The sequence below is a fragment of the Pleurodeles waltl genome, chromosome 10 (assembly GCF_031143425.1).
Source record: "Pleurodeles waltl isolate 20211129_DDA chromosome 10, aPleWal1.hap1.20221129, whole genome shotgun sequence".
In the NCBI taxonomy this organism is placed as follows: Eukaryota; Metazoa; Chordata; class Amphibia; order Caudata; family Salamandridae; genus Pleurodeles; species Pleurodeles waltl.
Window position 1 is genome coordinate 230290 of NC_090449.1, and position 22539 is coordinate 252828.

The 22539-nt window shown below is 53.1% G+C and overlaps 1 protein-coding gene across 2 annotated transcripts in view; it reads left to right on the forward strand.

The window, feature by feature from the left end:
* Positions 1-22539, forward strand: part of LOC138260858 (ceramide kinase-like) — a 179193-nt gene that overhangs the window by 150869 nt on the left and 5785 nt on the right. Inside the window, exons 9-12 of one of the 2 annotated variants that reach the window (XM_069209279.1) lie at positions 10085-10190; positions 16804-16898; positions 18060-18259; positions 18836-19026. In XM_069209279.1, coding sequence (XP_069065380.1) covers positions 10085-10190; positions 16804-16898; positions 18060-18259; positions 18836-19026 — 592 coding nt within the window. The remainder of the gene's footprint in view (positions 1-10084; positions 10191-16803; positions 16899-18059; positions 18260-18835; positions 19027-22539) is intronic. The other variant, XM_069209280.1, reaches the window with a different exon arrangement.

Sequence of the window (22539 nt, forward strand, 5' to 3'; positions counted from 1 at the left end):
GCGTGCTGTCTAAAAACTGGACCAGACGAGATAGAAAAGTCGATGTGCGAAGAGAAACCACAATCGAAAGTACAATACCTTTGACTATAGAAAAGACGGGAAGAAAGTTGAAATCAGAGAAAAAGATTACACGTCTGAACCAGCCAGCGGAGAGAAAACAATTTAACAAAGGACTCGATGCGCATGCGCAGTATCACCGAGAAGGAGTCGTCACTCGATCCTGTGAATCGAAAATCATCTTCTGCAAAGAAAAACAACTTGTAACACCCCGGACCCAGCACTAGATGGCAAGATAATGCAGAGCATGTGCATCTACAGCCACACATGCCATCGAACATATAATTAGAAAAACCTAACAAATTCACTTGAAAAATCAAACGTCACAGGGACATTATAAAAGTACACAATGTGGAATGGTGCACACAGTCACACTTGAAATTCTTTAGGGCTCTTAATAAAAAAACATGTGCATGTTCATGTCATAATCCGATCCCACAAACTATTTGTCGCATATATGCGGGCCAAATAGGAGGATTTTTCCCAAACGGCCAAAGCAGGAGGGGGATTTCACCCCACTGTAGACACCGGAATGTCGCCAACAATGTGGAATCCACTTCCATGACTGATCAAAAAGAAAGTGTTTTTGTATTGAGACCCCAGAGGAATTTCAAGTGTATTGAACAAAATGCATTGGCTGTTGTGCTGTTATGATGGAATAAAGAAAGTTGACAAGTTGAAACACATACTGGATACTGGACTATTTAATGACTGGGTGCACCATTCCACATTGTGTACGTTAACTTGTTTGCTGCAGCAGTTCCAATAAACAGCTGGTGCTGAGGAAGAAGTGCAACGAGTTCTTACTTGTGGAACCAATCAATCAATCAATCAATCACTGCATTTGTAAAGCGCGCTACATACCCGCAAGGGTCTCAAGGCGCTGGGGAGGGGGGGTGCTACTGGTCGAAGAGCCAGGTCTTGAGGAGTCTTCTGAAGGCCAGCAGGTCCTGGGTCTGTCGTAGGATGGTGGGGAGAGTGTTCCAGGTCTTGGCGGCGAGGTAGGAGAAGGATCTGCCGCCGCCGGTGTTTTTTCGGATGCGGGGGACTGTGGCGAGGGCGAGGTTGGCTGAGCGGAGGCTTCGGGTGGGGGTGTGGAAGCTGAGTCGGTTGTTGAGGTAGGTGGGTCCGGTGTTGTGCAGTGCTTTGTGTGCGTGGATCAGGAACTGTGAGAGAGGAGCGGTTATGAGTGTCCGCTGTTGTCACTGTAGTTTTCTTTATACACAGAAGTTATAGTTAGCTTCTGAATTTGCTTGTGCCAAACCATAAACATTTGCCAGTTATAGTTATTTCAAGTAACCATAACTCGTGTCCGAAGGTAACTAAGTCGCGCCCCGCCATGCACATTTTTTCCTTTAATAATTTGACTTCTGATGATTCATTGATATTTTTATTGACGTTATAAAAGTTGTCTTGAGTGCTGTAATGTCTGGGTAATTAGCAGTGCAGAAAACAACCACATGGTCAATACATCGCATCACTACTTTATTTGAGATTACATTTTAATCTAAACCGTCAAAACAAGTCCTTTCGTAATCAGTTAACGAGAAAGAATAGTGAAACCTGCTGACCCAATCGAGATCTCAGTGTTTTTAAAATGTCATGATCATTCAGCCTTCTGTAATCATTAGTTGTCAGAGTCAATCAATGTCATACGGGATATTTCTATTTTTGGGTTGAGTACGAAGGAGCCCTGTAGGATGCGCATGTCGCCCCACCCTCTCGCTCACCTCCGCAGCTCACCATCCGTGCTCTTCCTGGCGCAGGGTTTCATCAACCCGATGACGTGCTCAGCAAAGGGCTTCTGTTACTTTATCAGCAGATTTTCTCACCTTTTTGTTACAATTCATTAACTCATTTTCTACGATGTATATTCCTTGCTAATTAAGTGACCGAATTCGTCAACGGCCATTGGGTGCCTTTTTCGAAATCGATGATAAAATGATATTCCATGTGGAATTATTAAACAATTGAGATCAAATTCTAATTTAAGCGAAGGAAGGGCTAAACGTGTGACATCGCAGCACATAGTTTAATTAACACCTTATAAGGTTTCCTCAAATTGGGGATCTGTAGTATGCGGAGGCGGCGCGTAGAGAGTAAGATGCTTCCACGTCCCAACACATGATGTCAGTTTGAAAGATGAAAATCACACATTGTCTGAGTATGGGGCAGGCGGTGCTTGGTGTGAAAGCGCAGAGTGAATTAGGTGGCCTTAAGGAAAGCAGATATATCCCTGTTTACTAAAGGGCGCTGAAGCTGATCAGTTCGGGAAGAGCTGGAGTGCCTGCTGGAAACAGTAACCCAAGAAGGCTCTCTCATGGATCAGCGTTGCGCTCCACATCATCATTTGTACCTGCTGGAAACAGTAACCCAAGAAGGCTCTCGTATGGATCCGCGTTGCGCTCCACATCATCATGTGTTCCTGCTGGAAACAGTAACCCAAGAAGGCTCTCGTATGGATCCGCGTTGCGCTCCACATCATTTGTACCTGCTGGAAACAGTAACCCAAGAAGGCTCTCTCATGGATCCGCGTTGCGCTCCACATCATGTGTACCTGCTGGAAACAGTAACCCAAGAAGGCTATCGTATGGATCTGCGTTGCGCTCCACATCATCATTTGTACCTGCTGGAAACAGTAACCCAAGAAGGCTCTCGTATGGATCCGCGTTGCGCTCCACATCATCATTTGTACCTGCTGGAAACAGTAACGCAAGAAGGCTCTCTCATGGATCAGCGTTGCGCTGCACATCATCATTTGTACCTGCTGGAAACAGTAACCCAAGAAGGCTCTCTCATGGATCAGCGTTGCGCTGCACATCATCATTTCTACCTGCTGGAAACAGTAACCCAAGAAGGCTCTCTCATGGATCAGCGTTGCGCTGCACATCATCATTTGTACCTGCTGGAAACAGTAACCCAAGAAGGCTCTCTCATGGATCAGCGTTGCGCTGCACATCATCATTTCTACCTGCTGGAAACAGTAACCCAAGAAGGCTCTCTCATGGATCCGCATTGCGCTCCACATCATTTGTACCTGCTGGAAACAGTAACCCAAGAAGGCTCTCTCATGGATCCGCGTTGCGCTCCACATCATCATGTGTACCTGCTGGAAACAGTAACCCAAGAAGGTTCTCGTATGGATCCGCGTTGCGCTCCACATCATCATTTGTACCTGCTGGAAACAGTAACCCAAGAAGGCTCTCGTATGGATCCGAGTTGCGCTCCACATCATCATTTGTACCTGCTGGAAACAGTAACCCAAGAAGGTTCTCGTATGGATCCGCGTTGCGCTCCACATCATCATTTGTACCTGCTGGAAACAGTAACCCAAGAAGGCTCTTGTATGGATCCGCGTTGCGCTGCACATCATCATTTGTACCTGCTGGAAACAGTAACCCAAGAAGGCTCTCTCATGGATCCGCGTTGCGCTGCACATCATCATTTGTACCTGCTGGAAACAGTAACCCAAGAAGGCTCTCTCATGGATCAGCGTTGCGCTCCACATCATCATTTGTACCTGCTGGAAACAGTAACCCAAGAAGGCTCTCTCGTGGATCAGCGTTGCGCTCCACATCATCATGTGTACCTGCTGGAAACAGTAACCCAAGAAGGCTCTCTCGTGGATCCGCGTTGCGCTGCACATCATCATTTGTACCTGCTGGAAACAGTAACCCAAGAAGGCTCTCGTATAGATCCGCGTTGCGCTGCACATCATCATTTGTACCTGCTGGAAACAGTAACCCAAGAAGGCTCTCGTATGGATCCGCGTTGCGCTCCACATCATCATGTGTACCTGCTGGAAACAGTAACCCAAGAAGGTTCTCGTATGGATCCGCGTTGCGCTCCACATCATCATTTGTACCTGCTGGAAACAGTAACCCAAGAAGGCTCTCTCGTGGATCAGCGTTGCGCTCCACATCATCATTTGTACCTGCTGGAAACAGTAACCCAAGAAGGCTCTCTCGTGGATCAGCGTTGCGCTGCACATCATCATTTGTACCTGCTGGAAACAGTAACCCAAGAAGGCTCTCTCATGGATCTGCGTTGCGCTGCACATCATGTGTACCTGCTGGAAACAGTAATCCAAGAAGGCTCTCTCATGGATCCGCGTTGCGCTCCACATCATCATTTGTACCTGCTGGAAACAGTAACACAAGAAGGCTCTCGTATGGATCCGCGTTGCGCTCCACATCATCATTTGTACCTGCTGGAAACAGTAACCCAAGAAGGCTCTCTCATGGATCAGCGTTGCGCTCCACATCATCATTTGTACCTGCTGGGAACAGTAACCCAAGAAGGCTCTCGTATGGATCCGCGTTGCGCTCCACATCATCATTTGTACCTGCTGGAAACAGTAACCCAAGAAGGCTCTCTCATGGATCAGCGTTGCGCTCCACATCATCATTTGTACCTGCTGGAAACAGTAACCCAAGAAGGCTCTCGTATGGATCCGCGTTGCGCTCCACATCATCATTTGTACCTGCTGGAAACAGTAACCCAAGAAGGCTCTTGTATGGATCCGCGTTGCGCTGCACATCATCATTTGTACCTGTTGGAAACAGTAACCCAAGAAGGCTCTCTCATGGATCAGCGTTGCGCTCCACATCATCATTTGTACCTGCTGGAAACAGTAACCCAAGAAGGCTCTCGTATGGATCCGCGTTGCGCTCCACATCATCATTTGTACGTGCTGGAAACAGTAACACAAGAAGGCTCTCGTATGGATCCGCGTTGCGCTCCACATCATCATTTGTACCTGCTGGAAACAGTAACCCAAGAAGGCTCTCTCATGGATCAGCGTTGCGCTCCACATCATCATTTGTACCTGCTGGAAACAGTAACCCAAGAAGGTTCTCGTATGGATCCGCGTTGCGCTCCACATCATCATTTGTACCTGCTGGAAACAGTAACCCAAGAAGGCTCTCGTATGGATCCGCGTTGCGCTCCACATCATCATTTGTACCTGCTGGAAACAGTAACCCAAGAAGGCTCTCGTATGGATCCGCGTTGCGCTCCACATCATCATTTGTACCTGCTGGAAACAGTAACCCAAGAAGGCTCTTGTATGGATCCGCGTTGCGCTGCACATCATCATTTGAACCTGCTGGAAACAGTAACCCAAGAAGGTTCTCGTATGGATCCGCGTTGCGCTCCACATCATCATTTGTACCTGCTGGAAACAGTAACCCAAGAAGGCTCTCGTATGGATCCGCGTTGCGCTGCACATCATTTGTACCTGCTGGAAACAGTAACCCAAGAAGGCTCTCTCATGGATCCGCGTTGCGCTGCACATCATCATTTGTACCTGCTGGAAACAGTAACCCAAGAAGGCTCTCTCATGGATCCGCGTTGCGCTGCACATCATCATTTGTACCTGCTGGAAACAGTAACCCAAGAAGGCTCTTGTATGGATCCGCGTTGCGCTCCGCATCATTTGTACCTGCTGGAAACAGTAACCCAAGAAGGTTCTCGTATGGATCCGCGTTGCGCTCCACATCATCATTTGTACCTGCTGGAAACAGTAACCCAAGAAGGTTCTCGTATGGATCCGCGTTGCGCTCCACATCATCATTTGTACCTGCTGGAAACAGTAACCCAAGAAGGCTCTCGTATGGATCCGCGTTGCGCTCCACATCATCATTTGTACCTGCTGGAAACAGTAACCCAAGAAGGCTCTCGTATGGATCCGCGTTGCGCTCCACATCATGTGTACCTGCTGGAAACAGTAACCCAAGAAGGCTCTTGTATGGATCCGTGTTGCGCTGCACATCATCATGTGTACCTGCTGGAAACAGTAACCCAAGAAGGCTCTCGTATGGATCCGCGTTGCGCTCCACATCATCATTTGTACCTGCTGGAAACAGTAACCCAAGAAGGCTCTTGTATGGATCCGCGTTGCGCTGCACATCATCATTTGTACCTGCTGGAAACAGTAACCCAAGAAGGTTCTCGTATGGATCCGCGTTGCGCTCCACATCATCATTTGTACCTGCTGGAAACAGTAACCCAAGAAGGCTCTCGTATGGATCCGCGTTGCGCTGCACATCATTTGTACCTGCTGGAAACAGTAACCCAAGAAGGCTCTCTCATGGATCCGCGTTGCGCTGCACATCATCATTTGTACCTGCTGGAAACAGTAACCCAAGAAGGCTCTCTCATGGATCCGCGTTGCGCTGCACATCATCATTTGTACCTGCTGGAAACAGTAACCCAAGAAGGCTCTTGTATGGATCCGCGTTGCGCTCCGCATCATTTGTACCTGCTGGAAACAGTAACCCAAGAAGGTTCTCGTATGGATCCGCGTTGCGCTCCACATCATCATTTGTACCTGCTGGAAACAGTAACCCAAAAAGGCTCTCGTATGGATCTGCGTTGCGCTCCACATCATCATGTGTACCTGCTGGAAACAGTAACCCAAGAAGGCTCTCTCATGGATCCGCGTTGCGCTGCACATCATCATTTGTACCTGCTGGAAACAGTAACCCAAGAAGGCTCTCTCATGGATCCGCGTTGCGCTGCACATCATCATTTGTACCTGCTGGAAACAGTAACCCAAGAAGGCTCTTGTATGGATCCGCGTTGCGCTCCACATCATCATTTGTACCTGCTGGAAACAGTAACCCAAGAAGGCTCTCTCATGGATCAGCGTTGCGCTCCACATCATCATTTGTACCTGCTGGAAACAGTAACCCAAGAAGGCTCTCGTATGGATCCGCGTTGCGCTCCACATCATCATTTGTACCTGCTGGAAACAGTAACCCAAGAAGGCTCTCGTATGGATCTGCGTTGCGCTCCACATCATCATTTGTACCTGCTGGAAACAGTAACCCAAGAAGGCTCTCGTATGGATCTGCGTTGCGTTCCACATCATCATGTGTACCTGCTGGAAACAGTAACCCAAGAAGGCTCTCTCATGGATCCGCGTTGCGCTGCACATCATCATTTGTACCTGCTGGAAACAGTAACCCAAGAAGGCTCTCTCATGGATCAGCGTTGCGCTCCACATCATCATTTGTACCTGCTGGAAACAGTAACCCAAGAAGGCTCTCTCATGGATCCGCGTTGCGCTGCACATCATCATTTGTACCTGCTGGAAACAGTAACCCAAGAAGGCTTTCGTATGGATCCGCGTTGCGCTGCACATCATCATTTCTACCTGCTGGAAACAGTAACCCAAGAAGGCTCTCTCATGGATCAGCGTTGCGCTCCACATCATCATTTGTACCTGCTGGAAACAGTAACCCAAGAAGGCTCTCTCATGGATCCGCGTTGCGCTCCACATCATCATTTGTACCTGCTGGAAACAGTAACCCAAGAAGGCTCTCGTATGGATCCGCGTTGCGCTCCACATCATCATTTGTACTTGCTGGAAACCGTAACCCAAGAAGGCTCTCGTATGGATCCGCGTTGCGCTCCACATCATCATTTGTACCTGCTGGAAACAGTAACCCAAGAAGGCTCTCTCATGGATCAGCGTTGCGCTCCACATCATCATTTGTACGTGCTGGAAACAGTAACACAAGAAGGCTCTCGTATGGATCCGCGTTGCGCTCCACATCATCATGTGTACCTGCTGGAAACAGTAACCCAAGAAGGCTCTCGTATGGATCCGCGTTGCGCTCCACATCATCATTTGTGCCTGCTGGAAACAGTAACACAAGAAGGCTCTCGTATGGATCAGCGTTGCGCTCCACATCATCATTTGTACCTGCTGGAAACAGTAACCCAAGAAGGCTCTCGTATGGATCCGCGTTGCGCTGCACATCATCATTTGTACCTGCTGGAAACAGTAACCCAAGAAGGCTCTCTCATGGATCAGCGTTGCGCTGTACATCATCATTTGGACCTGCTGGAAACAGTAACCCAAGAAGGCTCTCTCATGGATCCGCGTTGCGCTGCACATCATCATTTGTACCTTCTGGAAACAGTAACCCAAGAAGGCTCTCTCATGGATCCGCGTTGCGCTCCACATCATCATTTGTACCTGCTGGAAACAGTAACACAAGAAGGCTCTCGTATGGATCCGCGTTGCGCTCCACATCATCATTTGGACCTGCTGGAAACAGTAACCCAAGAAGGCTCTCTCATGGATCCGCGTTGCGCTCCACATCATCATTTGGACCTGCTGGAAACAGTAACCCAAGAAGGCTCTCGTATGGATCCGCGTTGCGCTGCGCATCATCGTGTCCTGGTAACTCAGCAGCATCACGCGCTAAACCGCTGGATCAGCGGACTACAGGGTCCCGTTTGCGTTTCTCACTAACCATCCGCGCGAGGTATGGATTAGGAACAGTAAATGTTGCTGACATAACTACTGCACTTCAGTGTTTGGTCGACTCCAATGACTGAATAATTCTGGAAGGAACATTGTTTCGGTTTGTGCGCTTACCCATGTTCTCGCGTGGAAAATAGGGTCCTGAAGAAGGATTATTGATTTGTACCTAAAGTTGAAACTTTAGTAATATAACCATCTTAAAGGCATCTAATCTTAAAGCATCATTAAGATGACTGAGCTGCACGTGCATGATTGAATGTGACTAGAGCACCAGGTGAATGACTTCTCGAGTGTCATGCGATTAGTACGTGTGAAATGAGTGAACATGTTGAAACCATATGTGAATGTCTTTCAGCTCAGCAGTATTGTGAAAAGTACTGTAAAGAAACATACCTGACTTTTTCTTTTTAGCTAACAAAAGCAGGTAGATAGGATTAAAACGTATTATTAAGAACATGGTGGAATTATGTCCATCTTTTGTTTCAAAAATGTATTCACTACTATACATACATAGGCCCGTATTTATACTCCGTTTGCGCCGAATTAGCGTCGTTTTTTTCGACGCAAATTCGGCGCAAAACTAACGCCATATTTATACTTTGGCGTTAGACGCGTCTAGCGCCAAAGTATGGGCAAATAGCGTCATTTTTTTGCGTGAACGCCTTCCTTGCGTTAATGAGATGCAAGGAAGGCGTTCCCGTCTAAAAAAATGACGGCGACGCAAATGCGTCGTATTTATACTCCCGGGCAAAAATCACGCCCGGGAGGTGGCGGGTCAAAAAACCCCGCATTTGCGCCACAATTTAACGCCTGGGTCAGGGTAGGCGTTAAGGGGCCTGTGGGCTCAAAATGAGCCCACAGGTGCCCTCCCCTGCCCCCAGGGACCCCCCCTGCCACCCCTGCCCACCCCAGGAGGACACCCAAGGATGGAGGGACCCACCCCAGGGACATTCAGGTAAGTTCAGGTAAGTATAATTTTTTTATATTTTTTAATTTTTTTTTGTGGCATAGGGGGGCCTTATTTGTGCCCCCCTACATGCCACTATGCCCAATGACCATGCCCAGGGGACATAAGTCCCCTGGGCATGGCCATTGGGCAAGGGGGCATGACTCCTGTCTTTACTAAGACAGGAGTCATTTAAATGGCGTCTGGGTGTCGTAAAAAAATGGCGCAAATCGGGTTGAGGCGATTTTTTTGCCTCAACCTGACTTGCCCCATTTTAAGACGCCCTAACGTCATTTTTTCCCAACGCCGGCGCTGCCTGGTCTACGTGGTTTTTTTCCACGCACACCAGGCAGCGCCGGTCTGCTTGCGCCGGCTAACGCCATTCCATAAATACGGCGCCCGCATGGCGCTTCAGAATGGCGTTAGACGGCGCTAAATTTTTTGACGCTAAACTGCGTTAGCGCAGTTTAGCGTCAAAAAGTATAAATATGGGCCATAATTTTAAACACTTGTCGAAAAACTGTTGCTGAGCTTTGGATAAGGAAAAAAAGTTTGACCAAAAGTAATCAACTTTGAACACTTGTAAAAAAAAATATATATAAATTGTCTAGTTGTTTGTGCGCGTGCACTTGTGTTTCAGCGATTGGAGAATTTAAATAAAAGTTTAAAAACAGGTAAGATAACAGATACCGAATCATCTTCCTTGCTGTATGGAATAGATTAACCCCACCATTTCAGTTGAAATAACACACCTGTGAGCCCCCCGTCTTCTGTTACCCCAAGTTTCGTTTGCTCTCCCGCAGGGTTGAAGACCGTCCTCAGCAACCGGTGCTACGCGGGGACCGTGGAGTTCCAGGCGGCGGAGCACGTGGAGTCCAACCCCAGGGACCAGAGCCGCTGCAGAACCGGGTAAGATCCCGCCCGGAGACGGGTAAATACCCCCTCCTACCCGAGGCAACCCCACCGCCACTGAGTGAGTGCGGTAATCACCCCCTCTTACCCGGGGTACAGCCCCCGCCAGGGCCTGGAGCAGGGGATGTACCACTCCCGCACTCACCGCAGAGGGGGTCCACCCCTGAGTGCGGTAATCACCCCCTCTTACCCGGGGTACAGCCCCCACCAGGGCCTGGAGCAGGGGATGTACCCCCTCCCCGCACTCACCGCAGAGGGGGTCCACCCCTGAGTGCGGTAATCACCCCCTCTTACCCGGGGTACAGCCCCCGCAAGAGCCTGGAGCAGGGGATGTACCCTCTCCCCGCACTCACCGCAGAGGGGGTCCAGCCCCGAGTGCGGTAATCACCCCCTCTTACCCGGGGTACAGCCCCCGCCAGGGCCTGGAGCAGGGGATGTACCCCCTCCCGCACTCACCGCAGAGGGGGTCCAGCCCCGAGTGCGGTAATCACCCCCTCTTACCCGGGGTACAGCCCCCGCCAGAGCCTGGAGCAGGGGATCTACCCCCTCCCGCACTCACCGCAGAGGGGGTCCGCCCCTGAGTGCGGTAATCACCCCCTCTTACCCGGGGTACAGCCCCCGCCAGGGCCTGGAGCAGGGGATCTACCCCCTCCCCGCACTCACCGCAGAGGGGGGTCCACCCCTGAGTGCGGTAATCACCCCCTCTTATCCGGGGTACAGCCCCCCGCCAGAGCCTGGAGCAGGGGATGTACCCTCTCCCCGCACTCACCGCAGAGGGGGGTCCACCCCAAGTGCGGTAATCACCCCCTCTTATCCGGGGTACAGCCCCCGCCAGGGCCTGGAGCAGGGGATGTACCCCCTCCCGCACTCACCGCAGAGGGGGTCCACCCCTGAGTGCGGTAATCACCCCCTCTTACCCGGGGTACAGCCCCCGCCAGAGCCTGGAGCAGGGGATGTACCCTCTCCCCGCACTCACCGCAGAGGGGGGTCCAGCCCCGAGTGCGGTAATCACCCCCTCTTATCCGGGGTACAGCCCCCGCCAGGGCCTGGAGCAGGGGATGTACCCCCTCCCGCACTCACCGCAGAGGGGGTCCAGCCCCGAGTGCGGTAATCACCCCCTCTTACCCGGGGTACAGCCCCCGCCAGAGCCTGGAGCAGGGGATCTACCCCCTCCCGCACTCACCGCAGAGGGGGTCCGCCCCTGAGTGCGGTAATCACCCCCTCTTACCCGGGGTACAGCCCCCGCCAGGGCCTGGAGCAGGGAATCTACCCCCTCCCCGCACTCACCGCAGAGGGGGGTCCACCCCTGAGTGCGGTAATCACCCCCTCTTATCCGGGGTACAGCCCCCGCCAGGGCCTGGAGCAGGGGATCTACCCCCTCCCCGCACTCACCGCAGAGGGGGGTCCACCCCAAGTGCGGTAATCACCCCCTCTTACCCGGGGTACAGCCCCCCGCCAGAGCCTGGAGCAGGGGATGTACCCTCTCCCCGCACTCACCGCAGAGGGGGGTCCACCCCAAGTGCGGTAATCACCCCCTCTTATCCGGGGTACAGCCCCCGCCAGGGCCTGGAGCAGGGGATGTACCCCCTCCCGCACTCACCGCAGAGGGGGTCCACCCCTGAGTGCGGTAATCACCCCCTCTTACCCGGGGTACAGCCCCCGCCAGAGCCTGGAGCAGGGGATCTACCCCCTCCCGCACTCACCGCAGAGGGGGTCCGCCCCTGAGTGCGGTAATCACCCCCTCTTACCCGGGGTACAGCCCCCGCCAGGGCCTGGAGCAGGGGATCTACCCCCTCCCCGCACTCACCGCAGAGGGGGGTCCACCCCTGAGTGCGGTAATCACCCCCTCTTATCCGGGGTACAGCCCCCGCCAGGGCCTGGAGCAGGGGATCTACCCCCTCCCCGCACTCACCGCAGAGGGGGGTCCACCCCAAGTGCGGTAATCACCCCCTCTTACCCGGGGTACAGCCCCCCGCCAGAGCCTGGAGCAGGGGATGTACCCTCTCCCCGCACTCACCGCAGAGGGGGGTCCACCCCAAGTGCGGTAATCACCCCCTCTTATCCGGGGTACAGCCCCCGCCAGGGCCTGGAGCAGGGGATGTACCCCCTCCCGCACTCACCGCAGAGGGGGTCCACCCCTGAGTGCGGTAATCACCCCCTCTTACCCGGGGTACAGCCCCCGCCAGAGCCTGGAGCAGGGGATCTACCCCCTCCCCGCACTCACCACAGAGGGGGTCCAGCCCCGAGTGCGGTAATCACCCCCTCTTACCCGGGGTACAGCCCCCGCCAGGGCCTGGAGCAGGGGATGTACCCCCTCCCGCACTCACCGCAGAGGGGGTCCAGCCCCGAGTGCGGTAATCACCCCCTCTTACCCGGGGTACAGCCCCCGCCAGAGCCTGGAGCAGGGGATCTACCCCCTCCCGCACTCACCGCAGAGGGGGTCCGCCCCTGAGTGCGGTAATCACCCCCTCTTACCCGGGGTACAGCCCCCGCCAGAGCCTGGAGCAGGGGATCTACCCCCTCCCCGCACTCACCGCAGAGGGGGGTCCAGCCCCGAGTGCGGTAATCACCCCCTCTTATCCGGGGTACAGCCCCCGCCAGGGCCTGGAGCAGGGGATCTACCCCCTCCCCGCACTCACCGCAGAGGGGGTCCAGCCCCGAGTGCGGTAATCACCCCCTCTTACCCGGGGTACAGCCCCCGCCAGGGCCTGGAGCAGGGGATCTACCCCCTCCCGCACTCACCGCAGAGGGGGGTCCACCGCGAGTGCGGTAATCACCCCCTCTTACCCGGGGTGCAGCCCCCGCCAGGGCCTGGAGCAGGGGATGTACCCCCTTCCCGCACTCACCGCAGAGGTGGGGTCCACCCCTGAGTGCGGTAATCACCCCCTCTTATCCGGGGTACAGCCCCCGCCAGGGCCTGGAGCAGGGGATCTACCCCCTCCCCGCACTCACCGCAGAGGGGGTCCGCCCCTGAGTGCGGTAATCACCCCCTCTTATCCGGGGTACAGCCCCCGCCAGGGCCTGGAGCAGGGGATCTACCCCCTCCCCGCACTCACCGCAGAGGGGGGTCCAGCCCCGAGTGCGGTAATCACCCCCTCTTATCCGGGGTACAGCCCCCGCCAGGGCCTGGAGCAGGGGATCTACCCCCTCCCCGCACTCACCGCAGAGGGGGTCCAGCCCCGAGTGCGGTAATCACCCCCTCTTACCCGGGGTACAGCCCCCGCCAGGGCCTGGAGCAGGGGATGTACCACTCCCCGCACTCACCGCAGAGGGGGTCCACCCCGAGTGCGGTAATCACCCCCTCTTACCCGGGGTACAGCCCCCGCCAGGGCCTGGAGCAGGGGATCTGCCCCCTCCCGCACTCACCGCAGAGGGGGTCCACCCCGAGTGCGGTAATCACCCCCTCTTACCCGGGGTGCAGCCCCCGCCAGGGCCTGGAGCAGGGGATCTACCCCCTCCCGCACTCACCGCAGAGGGGGGTCCACCGCGAGTGCGGTAATCACCCCCTCTTACCCGGGGTGCAGCCCCCGCCAGGGCCTGGAGCAGGGGATGTACCCCCTTCCCGCACTCACCGCAGAGGGGGGTCCACCCCTGAGTGCGGTAATCACCCCCTCTTATCCGGGGTACAGCCCCCGCCAGGGCCTGGAGCAGGGGATCTACCCCCTCCCCGCACTCACCGCAGAGGGGGTCCGCCCCTGAGTGCGGTAATCACCCCCTCTTATCCGGGGTACAGCCCCCGCCAGGGCCTGGAGCAGGGGATCTACCCCCTCCCCGCACTCACCGCAGAGGGGGGTCCAGCCCCGAGTGCGGTAATCACCCCCTCTTATCCGGGGTACAGCCCCCGCCAGGGCCTGGAGCAGGGGATCTACCCCCTCCCCGCACTCACCGCAGAGGGGGTCCAGCCCCGAGTGCGGTAATCACCCCCTCTTACCCGGGGTACAGCCCCCGCCAGGGCCTGGAGCAGGGGATCTACCCCCTCCCGCACTCACCGCAGAGGGGGGTCCACCGCGAGTGCGGTAATCACCCCCTCTTACCCGGGGTGCAGCCCCCGCCAGGGCCTGGAGCAGGGGATGTACCCCCTTCCCGCACTCACCGCAGAGGGGGGTCCACCCCTGAGTGCGGTAATCACCCCCTCTTATCCGGGGTACAGCCCCCGCCAGGGCCTGGAGCAGGGGATCTACCCCCTCCCCGCACTCACCGCAGAGGGGGTCCGCCCCTGAGTGCGGTAATCACCCCCTCTTATCCGGGGTACAGCCCCCGCCAGGGCCTGGAGCAGGGGATCTACCCCCTCCCCGCACTCACCGCAGAGGGGGGTCCAGCCCCGAGTGCGGTAATCACCCCCTCTTATCCGGGGTACAGCCCCCGCCAGGGCCTGGAGCAGGGGATCTACCCCCTCCCCGCACTCACCGCAGAGGGGGTCCAGCCCCGAGTGCGGTAATCACCCCCTCTTATCCGGGGTACAGCCCCCGCCAGGGCCTGGAGCAGGGGATCTACCCCCTCCCCGCACTCACCGCAGAGGGGGGTCCAGCCCCGAGTGCGGTAATCACCCCCTCTTACCCGGGGTACAGCCCCCGCCAGAGCCTGGAGCAGGGGATCTACCCCCTCCCCGCACTCACCGCAGAGGGGGGTCCACCCCGAGTGCGGTAATCACCCCCTCTTATCCGGGGTACAGCCCCCGCCAGGGCCTGGAGCAGGGGATCTACCCCCTCCCGCACTCACCGCAGAGGGGGTCCACCCCGAGTGCGGTAATCACCCGCACAGCAATGAGTTCTATACAGGGTGGTGATTCTGCACGTGGTGTGTTGACAGAATCCTGATTTCATTGAAGGCACCAGGCTAGCACTAGACATACATCTTTATTGCTGCCACAAACATGCAGCTCCCGACTATATGCAGCTGCATCAAGCTTCGACAGGGAACACTCCAGACCATGTAACGATGCTCAGGTGGGTACCTCCGAAACAGCATCCCTTCTCATTCCCCATCTTTACTCTCTTCCCCTCTGTGAAGAGATTGTTTCATTGCATGCTCTTGTCTGCAAAAGAAAAAAACAAGTAAACGACTCCTCAAGAAAGTGTATTACCAGCAAAAAAACAACTTCATTTCAACTGACACAATAACGTTTTAAACTCACTGACGCGTTTCCTTTCTCTCATCCCGCTTTTTCCTGCAATGAACTGAGAGGGGGCGGATAACGTGGCCTCGGTACCTTCAGTAAATAAAGATTCTCTAGAAGGGATCGCCGTGTCATTCAAGAGCACAGGCTCTGGTTACCAGTCCTTAACGCGCTCCACTGCCAACTGGTCCCGCGGGCCCCTTTCCTGCAATAGACCCTTCAAAGACACAAGCACCCGACCCTCTTCTCCTGCCCCAGAGACCATGCTAGCCACAGCACCCCAGAAGAATCAGCCCCAAACTTTGATACATCTTCACCTACTTCTTTCATTGACGTTTTAACTCATGCTGCACTTGATAAGACATTATAAGGCTTCACATATGAAATCAACAGCTGTAGTTCAGCGCCTGGCGTACCCCATCATTTCCTCGTCGTGCGCCTTCATGCGAGTAACCAGGCGCATCTTTGCGCAATCCTGAGGCGGCGGATAAAAATACTCAGCAGGGTCAGTCCTTCTCCACATATCAGAATGGACCCCGCTGGGTGACTGATATCCGCTGCACATCCAGTGTTACACCATCTAAGACCCTCCTAAAAGAGACTACGCACAATAAAGTTGCCCATTTCTGAGGTACTTGCCTTGAAGAAAGAATAGCCACGTCACAAATAAAGTGAAAACTAAATTCACATCCCAAGGGGAAGCAGTGAGATCTGGGTGACCTTTCAGGCCTCATTCCTCCCATTACTCTAGGGATCAACGCGTTCCTTCCGGGAGCATAGTCACTCAGTAAAGCAAGCCAGGCGACACCTGGCTCTGCAACCATTAATGGCTCCATAGAATAAACCCGAGCGCAAAACACAACCATTCGCCACCTCAGTGACCAGAGCCTCCACTGAACCTCTTCCGCGCACCAACTACACCATCTTCTCCAGAACCCCTGAACTTCTCCGGGCACCCACGATACATTTATTTAATTCTTAAAAGCAAAGTTATCATCTCTGGATCCAGGTCAGGAGTGCAGAACCGGTCTTCCATAAAAGGCCTGCAACGCTCCGTTCTCACTGGTTCTGGACCTTGCAAACCTCATGGCTTCTTCAGTCGCAGGTTAATGCACCCTGCTACAAGCCGGATGGGCCAGAAGCGCGAGGTCTTGCCTGTGCATCGAGGAAACGAACATTTGAAGGCAGGTTTTTGACTTTGCAAAGCTCTGTATGAAAGAGAGATGCATGCACTGCAAGGATGCCACTGGTATCTCTGAGGAATTACTAATAACTGTCTACTTAGTACTTACAGTGAAGTGCTAATTACTACCCTAAGGAACCTAGATGAACTGCTCCCCTCCCTGGTCACCTCGCCTCCTTCGGTGGCCTTCTCCTCGCCAGCCAGCGTCCTTGGATAGACGACAGCACCCGGCCTTCCACGCCCCGCTGGCCCTGGGATGCTCATGTGACTGTGGCCTCCGCGCTCTCACCTGCTGTCCTCTTCTCTTCTAGGTGCCTCGTCTGCTCAGAGTCCTCAGGAAGACTCAAGGAAGACTGCGAGGAGGCCGAGGCCAAAGCCAACCAGACACATCCGCGTCAGAATCCGAGTAAGACCCCAGGCCTCGCCCAGAGATCCCACCAAGCGCTGCACCTACCTGCACCGTAGGGCGCGCAGCGCTCTATCAACGCCCGCCGAACACTTTACCCTGCACAGGGCTCTAATCCAAGGGCCGTATTTATGGAAAAGTGACGGAGTGCAGTGCGGCGAGTCATCTTGCTGTGCTGCGTCACAGGGAAAGGGCAACAATGCACAGTATTTAAAAGAATAGCGCGTAGCCCTGCATTTTCCCCTGCGCTGTATCCCTTTTCGCTGCCTAGCGCTGACGCATGCGTCCTGTATCATGGTCCAAGGGTGCTTGCGTTCCATGCAGGATTGTTTTTGTGCAGGAAGAGGCACCTTCTTGCACAAAAACAATCCTGTGAGGCATACTCCTCTTTCTATGCGTTATGCAGAATGCAGCACACATAGAGGAAACAACCTAGGAGAAATAAAGCTGTTTCTTCTCGTTACACCTGCCTTGGGAAGGTGCAATATTTTGATTCATTCCCAGGTTTACAACATCTAGTAAATTTAGGAATGCGTCAAAATCCATGAGAGTTGCATGGGAACACCCACACAACGCCCATGGTATGCCTTTCCAGGGCAAAGTAACGCAACGCAGCGATTTTTGCTGCGTTACGTTAGTTGATTTGTGAAGCCACACAAGACCACCTTAAGGTGGCCTTGCGTGGCTTAAAAAATCTGCCCTAGGAATTCCGTCGCTCTTGCACCATATTACGTGGTGCAAGAGTAACGCAAACCTGGTCATAAATATGGCTCTATATATCCAATTTCTTTTGAGGGACTGAGGTCATCCTCCTCGCCTCCCATGGTCACGTTTCTGCACTGGACATGGACTTCTGAGGGCACAGTGTGTACATGTGTCCCCCAGTTTGTTCTTTCTCCTTGACATGGACTCCTGAGGGGTGGGTGGACTTGTTTTCTCTCCCTTTGTTAGTTCTTTGTCCTGGACATCGACACCTGCGGGGGATGGTCGTTTCTGTCCTTCAGTGGACTGTCTATCCTTCAGTGGACTGTCTATCCTGGCACCTGAGGTAGCAGATGTTCTCATCCTGCTCTCCCAGGCCCCTCTCCAGAACCCTTGCAGATCTCCTCTACCATTAAGTTGACTGGTTGGCTATACCTTGAATCATTTCTTTTTCCACAGATAGTGACTGGCAGAGGGCGGAAGGCTCCTTCATTGCTGTCAATCTGACTGCCATCTCCAGTGCCTGTCCAAAGAGCCCCGATGGACTGTCACCCACAGCCCACCTCGCTGATGGCACTGCCGACCTAATCCTAGTGAAGAAATGCTCCATGTTCCAGTTCCTACGTCACCTGAGTCGACACACCAACCAGAAGGACCAGGTATGCGGAGCTGGGGTGAGTCTCATGGCAGTCAGGAAGCAGGAAGGTGGGGTGAATCCATGAAGCACGTCTGGAAGCAGGACCCAGAGCGATCCACTGGGTGTGACTGAGGGGAATGCACTGGGGCGATTCACGAGGATAGCTGGGGGTGGGTGATTTGGAGCGATCCATTGGCTGTGCATGAGTTGGAGGCACTGGGGCGATCCATGAGGCTCATCAGGGGTGGACTTGGAACAATTTATTGGGTGTGGCCGAGGTAGAGGATCACGGGTGATTCTGAGAGTATGTCAGGAGAAATCTAATTTGAGGAGGCTGACAGGATGTTACAGGTGGAGGAGAGCTTTGGGTGATTTACAGGGCAAGTGAAGGAGCAGGACCCGGGCTCATCTTTGGTGTAAATCAAAAAAGAGGAACCCAAGCCGGCGGTCTCAGTTCTCTGGAGACCTGTTCAGAAGACATTGGCTTTCTGTAGAAAGGCCATGGAGACCTCTGCTCTCCCTGGTGATAGGTTTGATCTCTCAGCTATACCTAGACAGGCTCTGAACTGACAGCAGCTCCTCTCTCTTCTCACTACAGTTCGACCTGCCCTTCGTGGATGTATATCGAGTGAAGACCCTGCGATTCATGCCCAGGAGGCAGGAGAGTGATGTTGAGGGTGGAGTTGGCAGTAAAAAGAGTTTCTTTGCGAGACTCTGTGGAACTTCATGTACTCAGAGCTGCTGGAACTGCGATGGGGAAGTGCTGCCGTATGAAGACATTAGCGTAAGGTAAGTACCCACCGCCCTGCACGGTCTCCAATCATCACACCTAGTGGCTGATCCTCAAACAGCACTTCTACACCTCCTGTGGCAGAGACACACCCACTGACAGCTACTAGAAGACCACTTTAACACATCCCAAGAGAGAGACGTCCACCCAGGTCCTGGAAGTTCACTCAGACTCCTCCTGAGGTAGAGACTTGCCCATTGACAGGTCCTGGAAGACCACTTCTACACCTCCTGAAAGACAGACATGCCCACTGACCACAGACAGGTCCTGGAAGCCAACTCTAACACCTCCTGAAAAAAGAGAAATGCCCACTCAGGTCCTAGAAGACAACTCTAAAGCATCCTGAGGCAGGGAGATGCCCAAGGATAGGTCCTTGAAGACCACTCAAACACCTTCTGAGGGCGAGACATGTCAACTGATCAGTGACAGGTCCTGGAAGACTATGGTAACACCTCCTGTGGCAGGCACACGCCCCACCTGAGACAGGTCTGAAACAGAGGGGCATCTAATGACCCACAATGGGCTCTGGAAGACCTCCAGTGGTAAAGAGATACCCAGAGATCATTGATAGACCACGGTGAGCACCAAATGCTCCTCAAACAGGCACATGCCCATATTAACAGTTTTATAAAGACTGCTCCTGTGTTGGCAGAGATGGTCGCACACATCCATGCTCCAAGAACAGACCTGCCCACAATCCATCCAAATCTGCCTTGATGACAGCACTTATCCCATCTGAGGCTGAGACAACCTAGCACAACCAAGTGCTTAGGCCCTTGAAAACCACTCCTAGACCACAGACAGACATCCAGGATTTAGGTGTACTTGCTAACTACACCAGAATCAAACAGGAGAGGTAGAATTATCAGCTTACCACTCAGCTTCCCAACCAACAATCTTTTAATATTAACAGGAGAGTAACCACTTGTCCCAGTATTCACCAAGGAGTCCCTCTAGTTTCTTTTGGGAGTCCCCCACCAGCTATATTTTACCACAAGTAAATTATTACTCTTGTGTACTCATAGCTAATAGCATCATCATGGGGTCTCCTCCTTCCACTAACCAAGGGAGTAGTTTCCAGGAAACTATTAGGTAACTGCGAACAAAAATACTAAATGTGCAGTGAAAGTCATCTAAAAATGCCTATATCACTCAGCTACAATCCAACTTTTATTATGGCTAGGTAAGGTATGTTTAAAAATGAATTACGTGTCCTTCACACATATCAGGTCAGGTCGACATGATTCAGCCCACTCTTGCCCGAAAGGGTCATTGGCTTTCTTCAGGACCAAAGAATCTACAGATCCCAAAGTGCCCAGATATGGGTTTTACCTTCCTGGACTTCTCAATCTACGCGATTACATCACAAGCTCTATACTTGTGGTGCCCAACTGCTCCTATGGTGAAGACATATATACAGAAGTCACATTGATAATTAGTTTAATTTCTTTGATATAACAACTTTCACACCTTTTCTAATCTGGATGTGTTCTCTCATACCTTTCTTTGTGCATAACCCTGGATCAACTAACATACAGCACATATTCAAAATGTGTTTACACAGTCCAAAAGAAAATAAACATAAAAATAAAAACAGTCCTCTCAAATTCACAGGTGACCTCCTTTATTCAACACACACAATTATCTCCCATTTTACCTACCGTATTAAGAGAATCACCTTCTCCTTCTGTTTGTTATGGAGTCACATCTCATCAAGTTTTACATCACTAGAAGGGCAAGCAGATGTGAACATCATTAATCTGCTCCTACTTGTCATTGCCTTTGCCTAAACCTGCAAGGAAAGTTTCCTCATTTTGATAAGGCCCATCTGTTTCAAAATTATTTTATGGAAAGCTGATTAATAGAGGAAGGTTTAAGCAAAGGCTATGATAAGCATGAGGACCCTCCCCTGCTGCTGCAACAGAAGATCCCCCATGAAGGGGCAGCCTGGGCAGAGGAGCAATGCTCGAGGGCAGAAGCTCAGGATACCAGACTGTCCGTGGCCAGCCTGGAGCCACAATGATGACTTGGGCCCGGTCGTTCCTGATCTTCTTGAGAACTCTGGGCAAGAGTGGTATAGGCAGGTGTACAGGAGGCAAGAGCTGAACTCAAGATGAAAAGCGTCTCAGAGCGAGAGCTGCCTTGGAAACTCCAGTGCACAGGACTGCTGACAATGTGCATTCTTGGTGGAGGCGAACAGATCTAGCCATGGCTCTCCTCACTGCTGCAAGAGACCTTACGCCACCTCTGAGTGGAGACACCAGTCGTGATCCGCTAGGCATCGATGGCTGAGTTTGTCCACTCTGGCGTTCAGGGAACCTGCCAGAGGTTGAACCACCAGGGCTATGCCCTGCTGTTCCAACCATACCCAGAGAAGCAGGGTGTAGGAAGCTGGCTCTCTATATTGTGCACTAAAATGAAGTACACTCTGCAGAGAGTCCAAAGTATCCCCGGTTGGTTTTGCAGAGGCAAAAGTAGATGAGACAAATGCTCTATTTTGTGGTAGTGTGGGCGAGCAGTTAGGCTTGTCGGAGCATTTGTTGTTCTCACAGAGGCAATAAATGTGAGACACACACACAGACTAAATCCAAGACCAGTTTAGAAAAATAACAATTCTTTTTATACATGTTTCAAACCCACGAACTTCGTAATCCAGTAAGCAGACTTTTAGGCATGAATACTTTGCAGTATCACAAATCAATACTTAGTGCACTTTTCAGAGTTCCCTCAGTGTTATCCTGCGGAGGAAAAACAATGTTCAGCAAACACAGTGTTAACAACAACTTATGAGGTCAAGTTCAGGCAGCAAAGGTGAGTACTGTCCACTGATCAGAACCACCAACAGGCCACACGGGTGGCCAGGTGCAGAGGTGCAGTAAGGCATTGGGTGCCCAATGGTTCTTAATGGGAGTTGGACATCATGACGAATAGGCTGCAGGCTCTGGCTGGGAATCCAGTCGGAGACAACAAGCAGGTAGGTAGTAGACTTTGGGTGCTCAGGGAGGTGGGTGCATCTTTGATCCTCTTCTCTGGTGCCCAGGGGCGACAGATGCAGAGGTGTCTCGAGGAATCTGGTTTCCTCAACCGGGAGCACTCGCGGTGAGGGGTCCTGTGTGTTGAGGCTGTAGGCGTCATCAGGGAGTCCGGCAGCGGTGGACCCAGGGTGGACTAGAGCTCAGAGGAGCCGGGGGACATCGTTGGAACCAGTAACCCACTTCGGATGTGGTCAGGGGCGACAGGTACAGTGGTTGCTGGCTGTGTCGGATTTTCTCTCACCACCAGGCTGTGGGAGAGGGGGCAGGCTTGCAGAGGTTACAGGCGTCTTGGGTAAGTCCAAGATGAGTGAGACCATACTGGACTCAGTCTCTGGGCAGCTGGGGAACCGTGTTGGCACCGTTGGTTGGCTGCACCTTGGGTCCTGGATGTCGGGTGCAGTGGTAATTTCAGGTGTCGGGTTTCTATGGTTCCAGCAGCTGAGGAGTCTTTTCCTTGGAATTTCTTCTTGCAGGGTA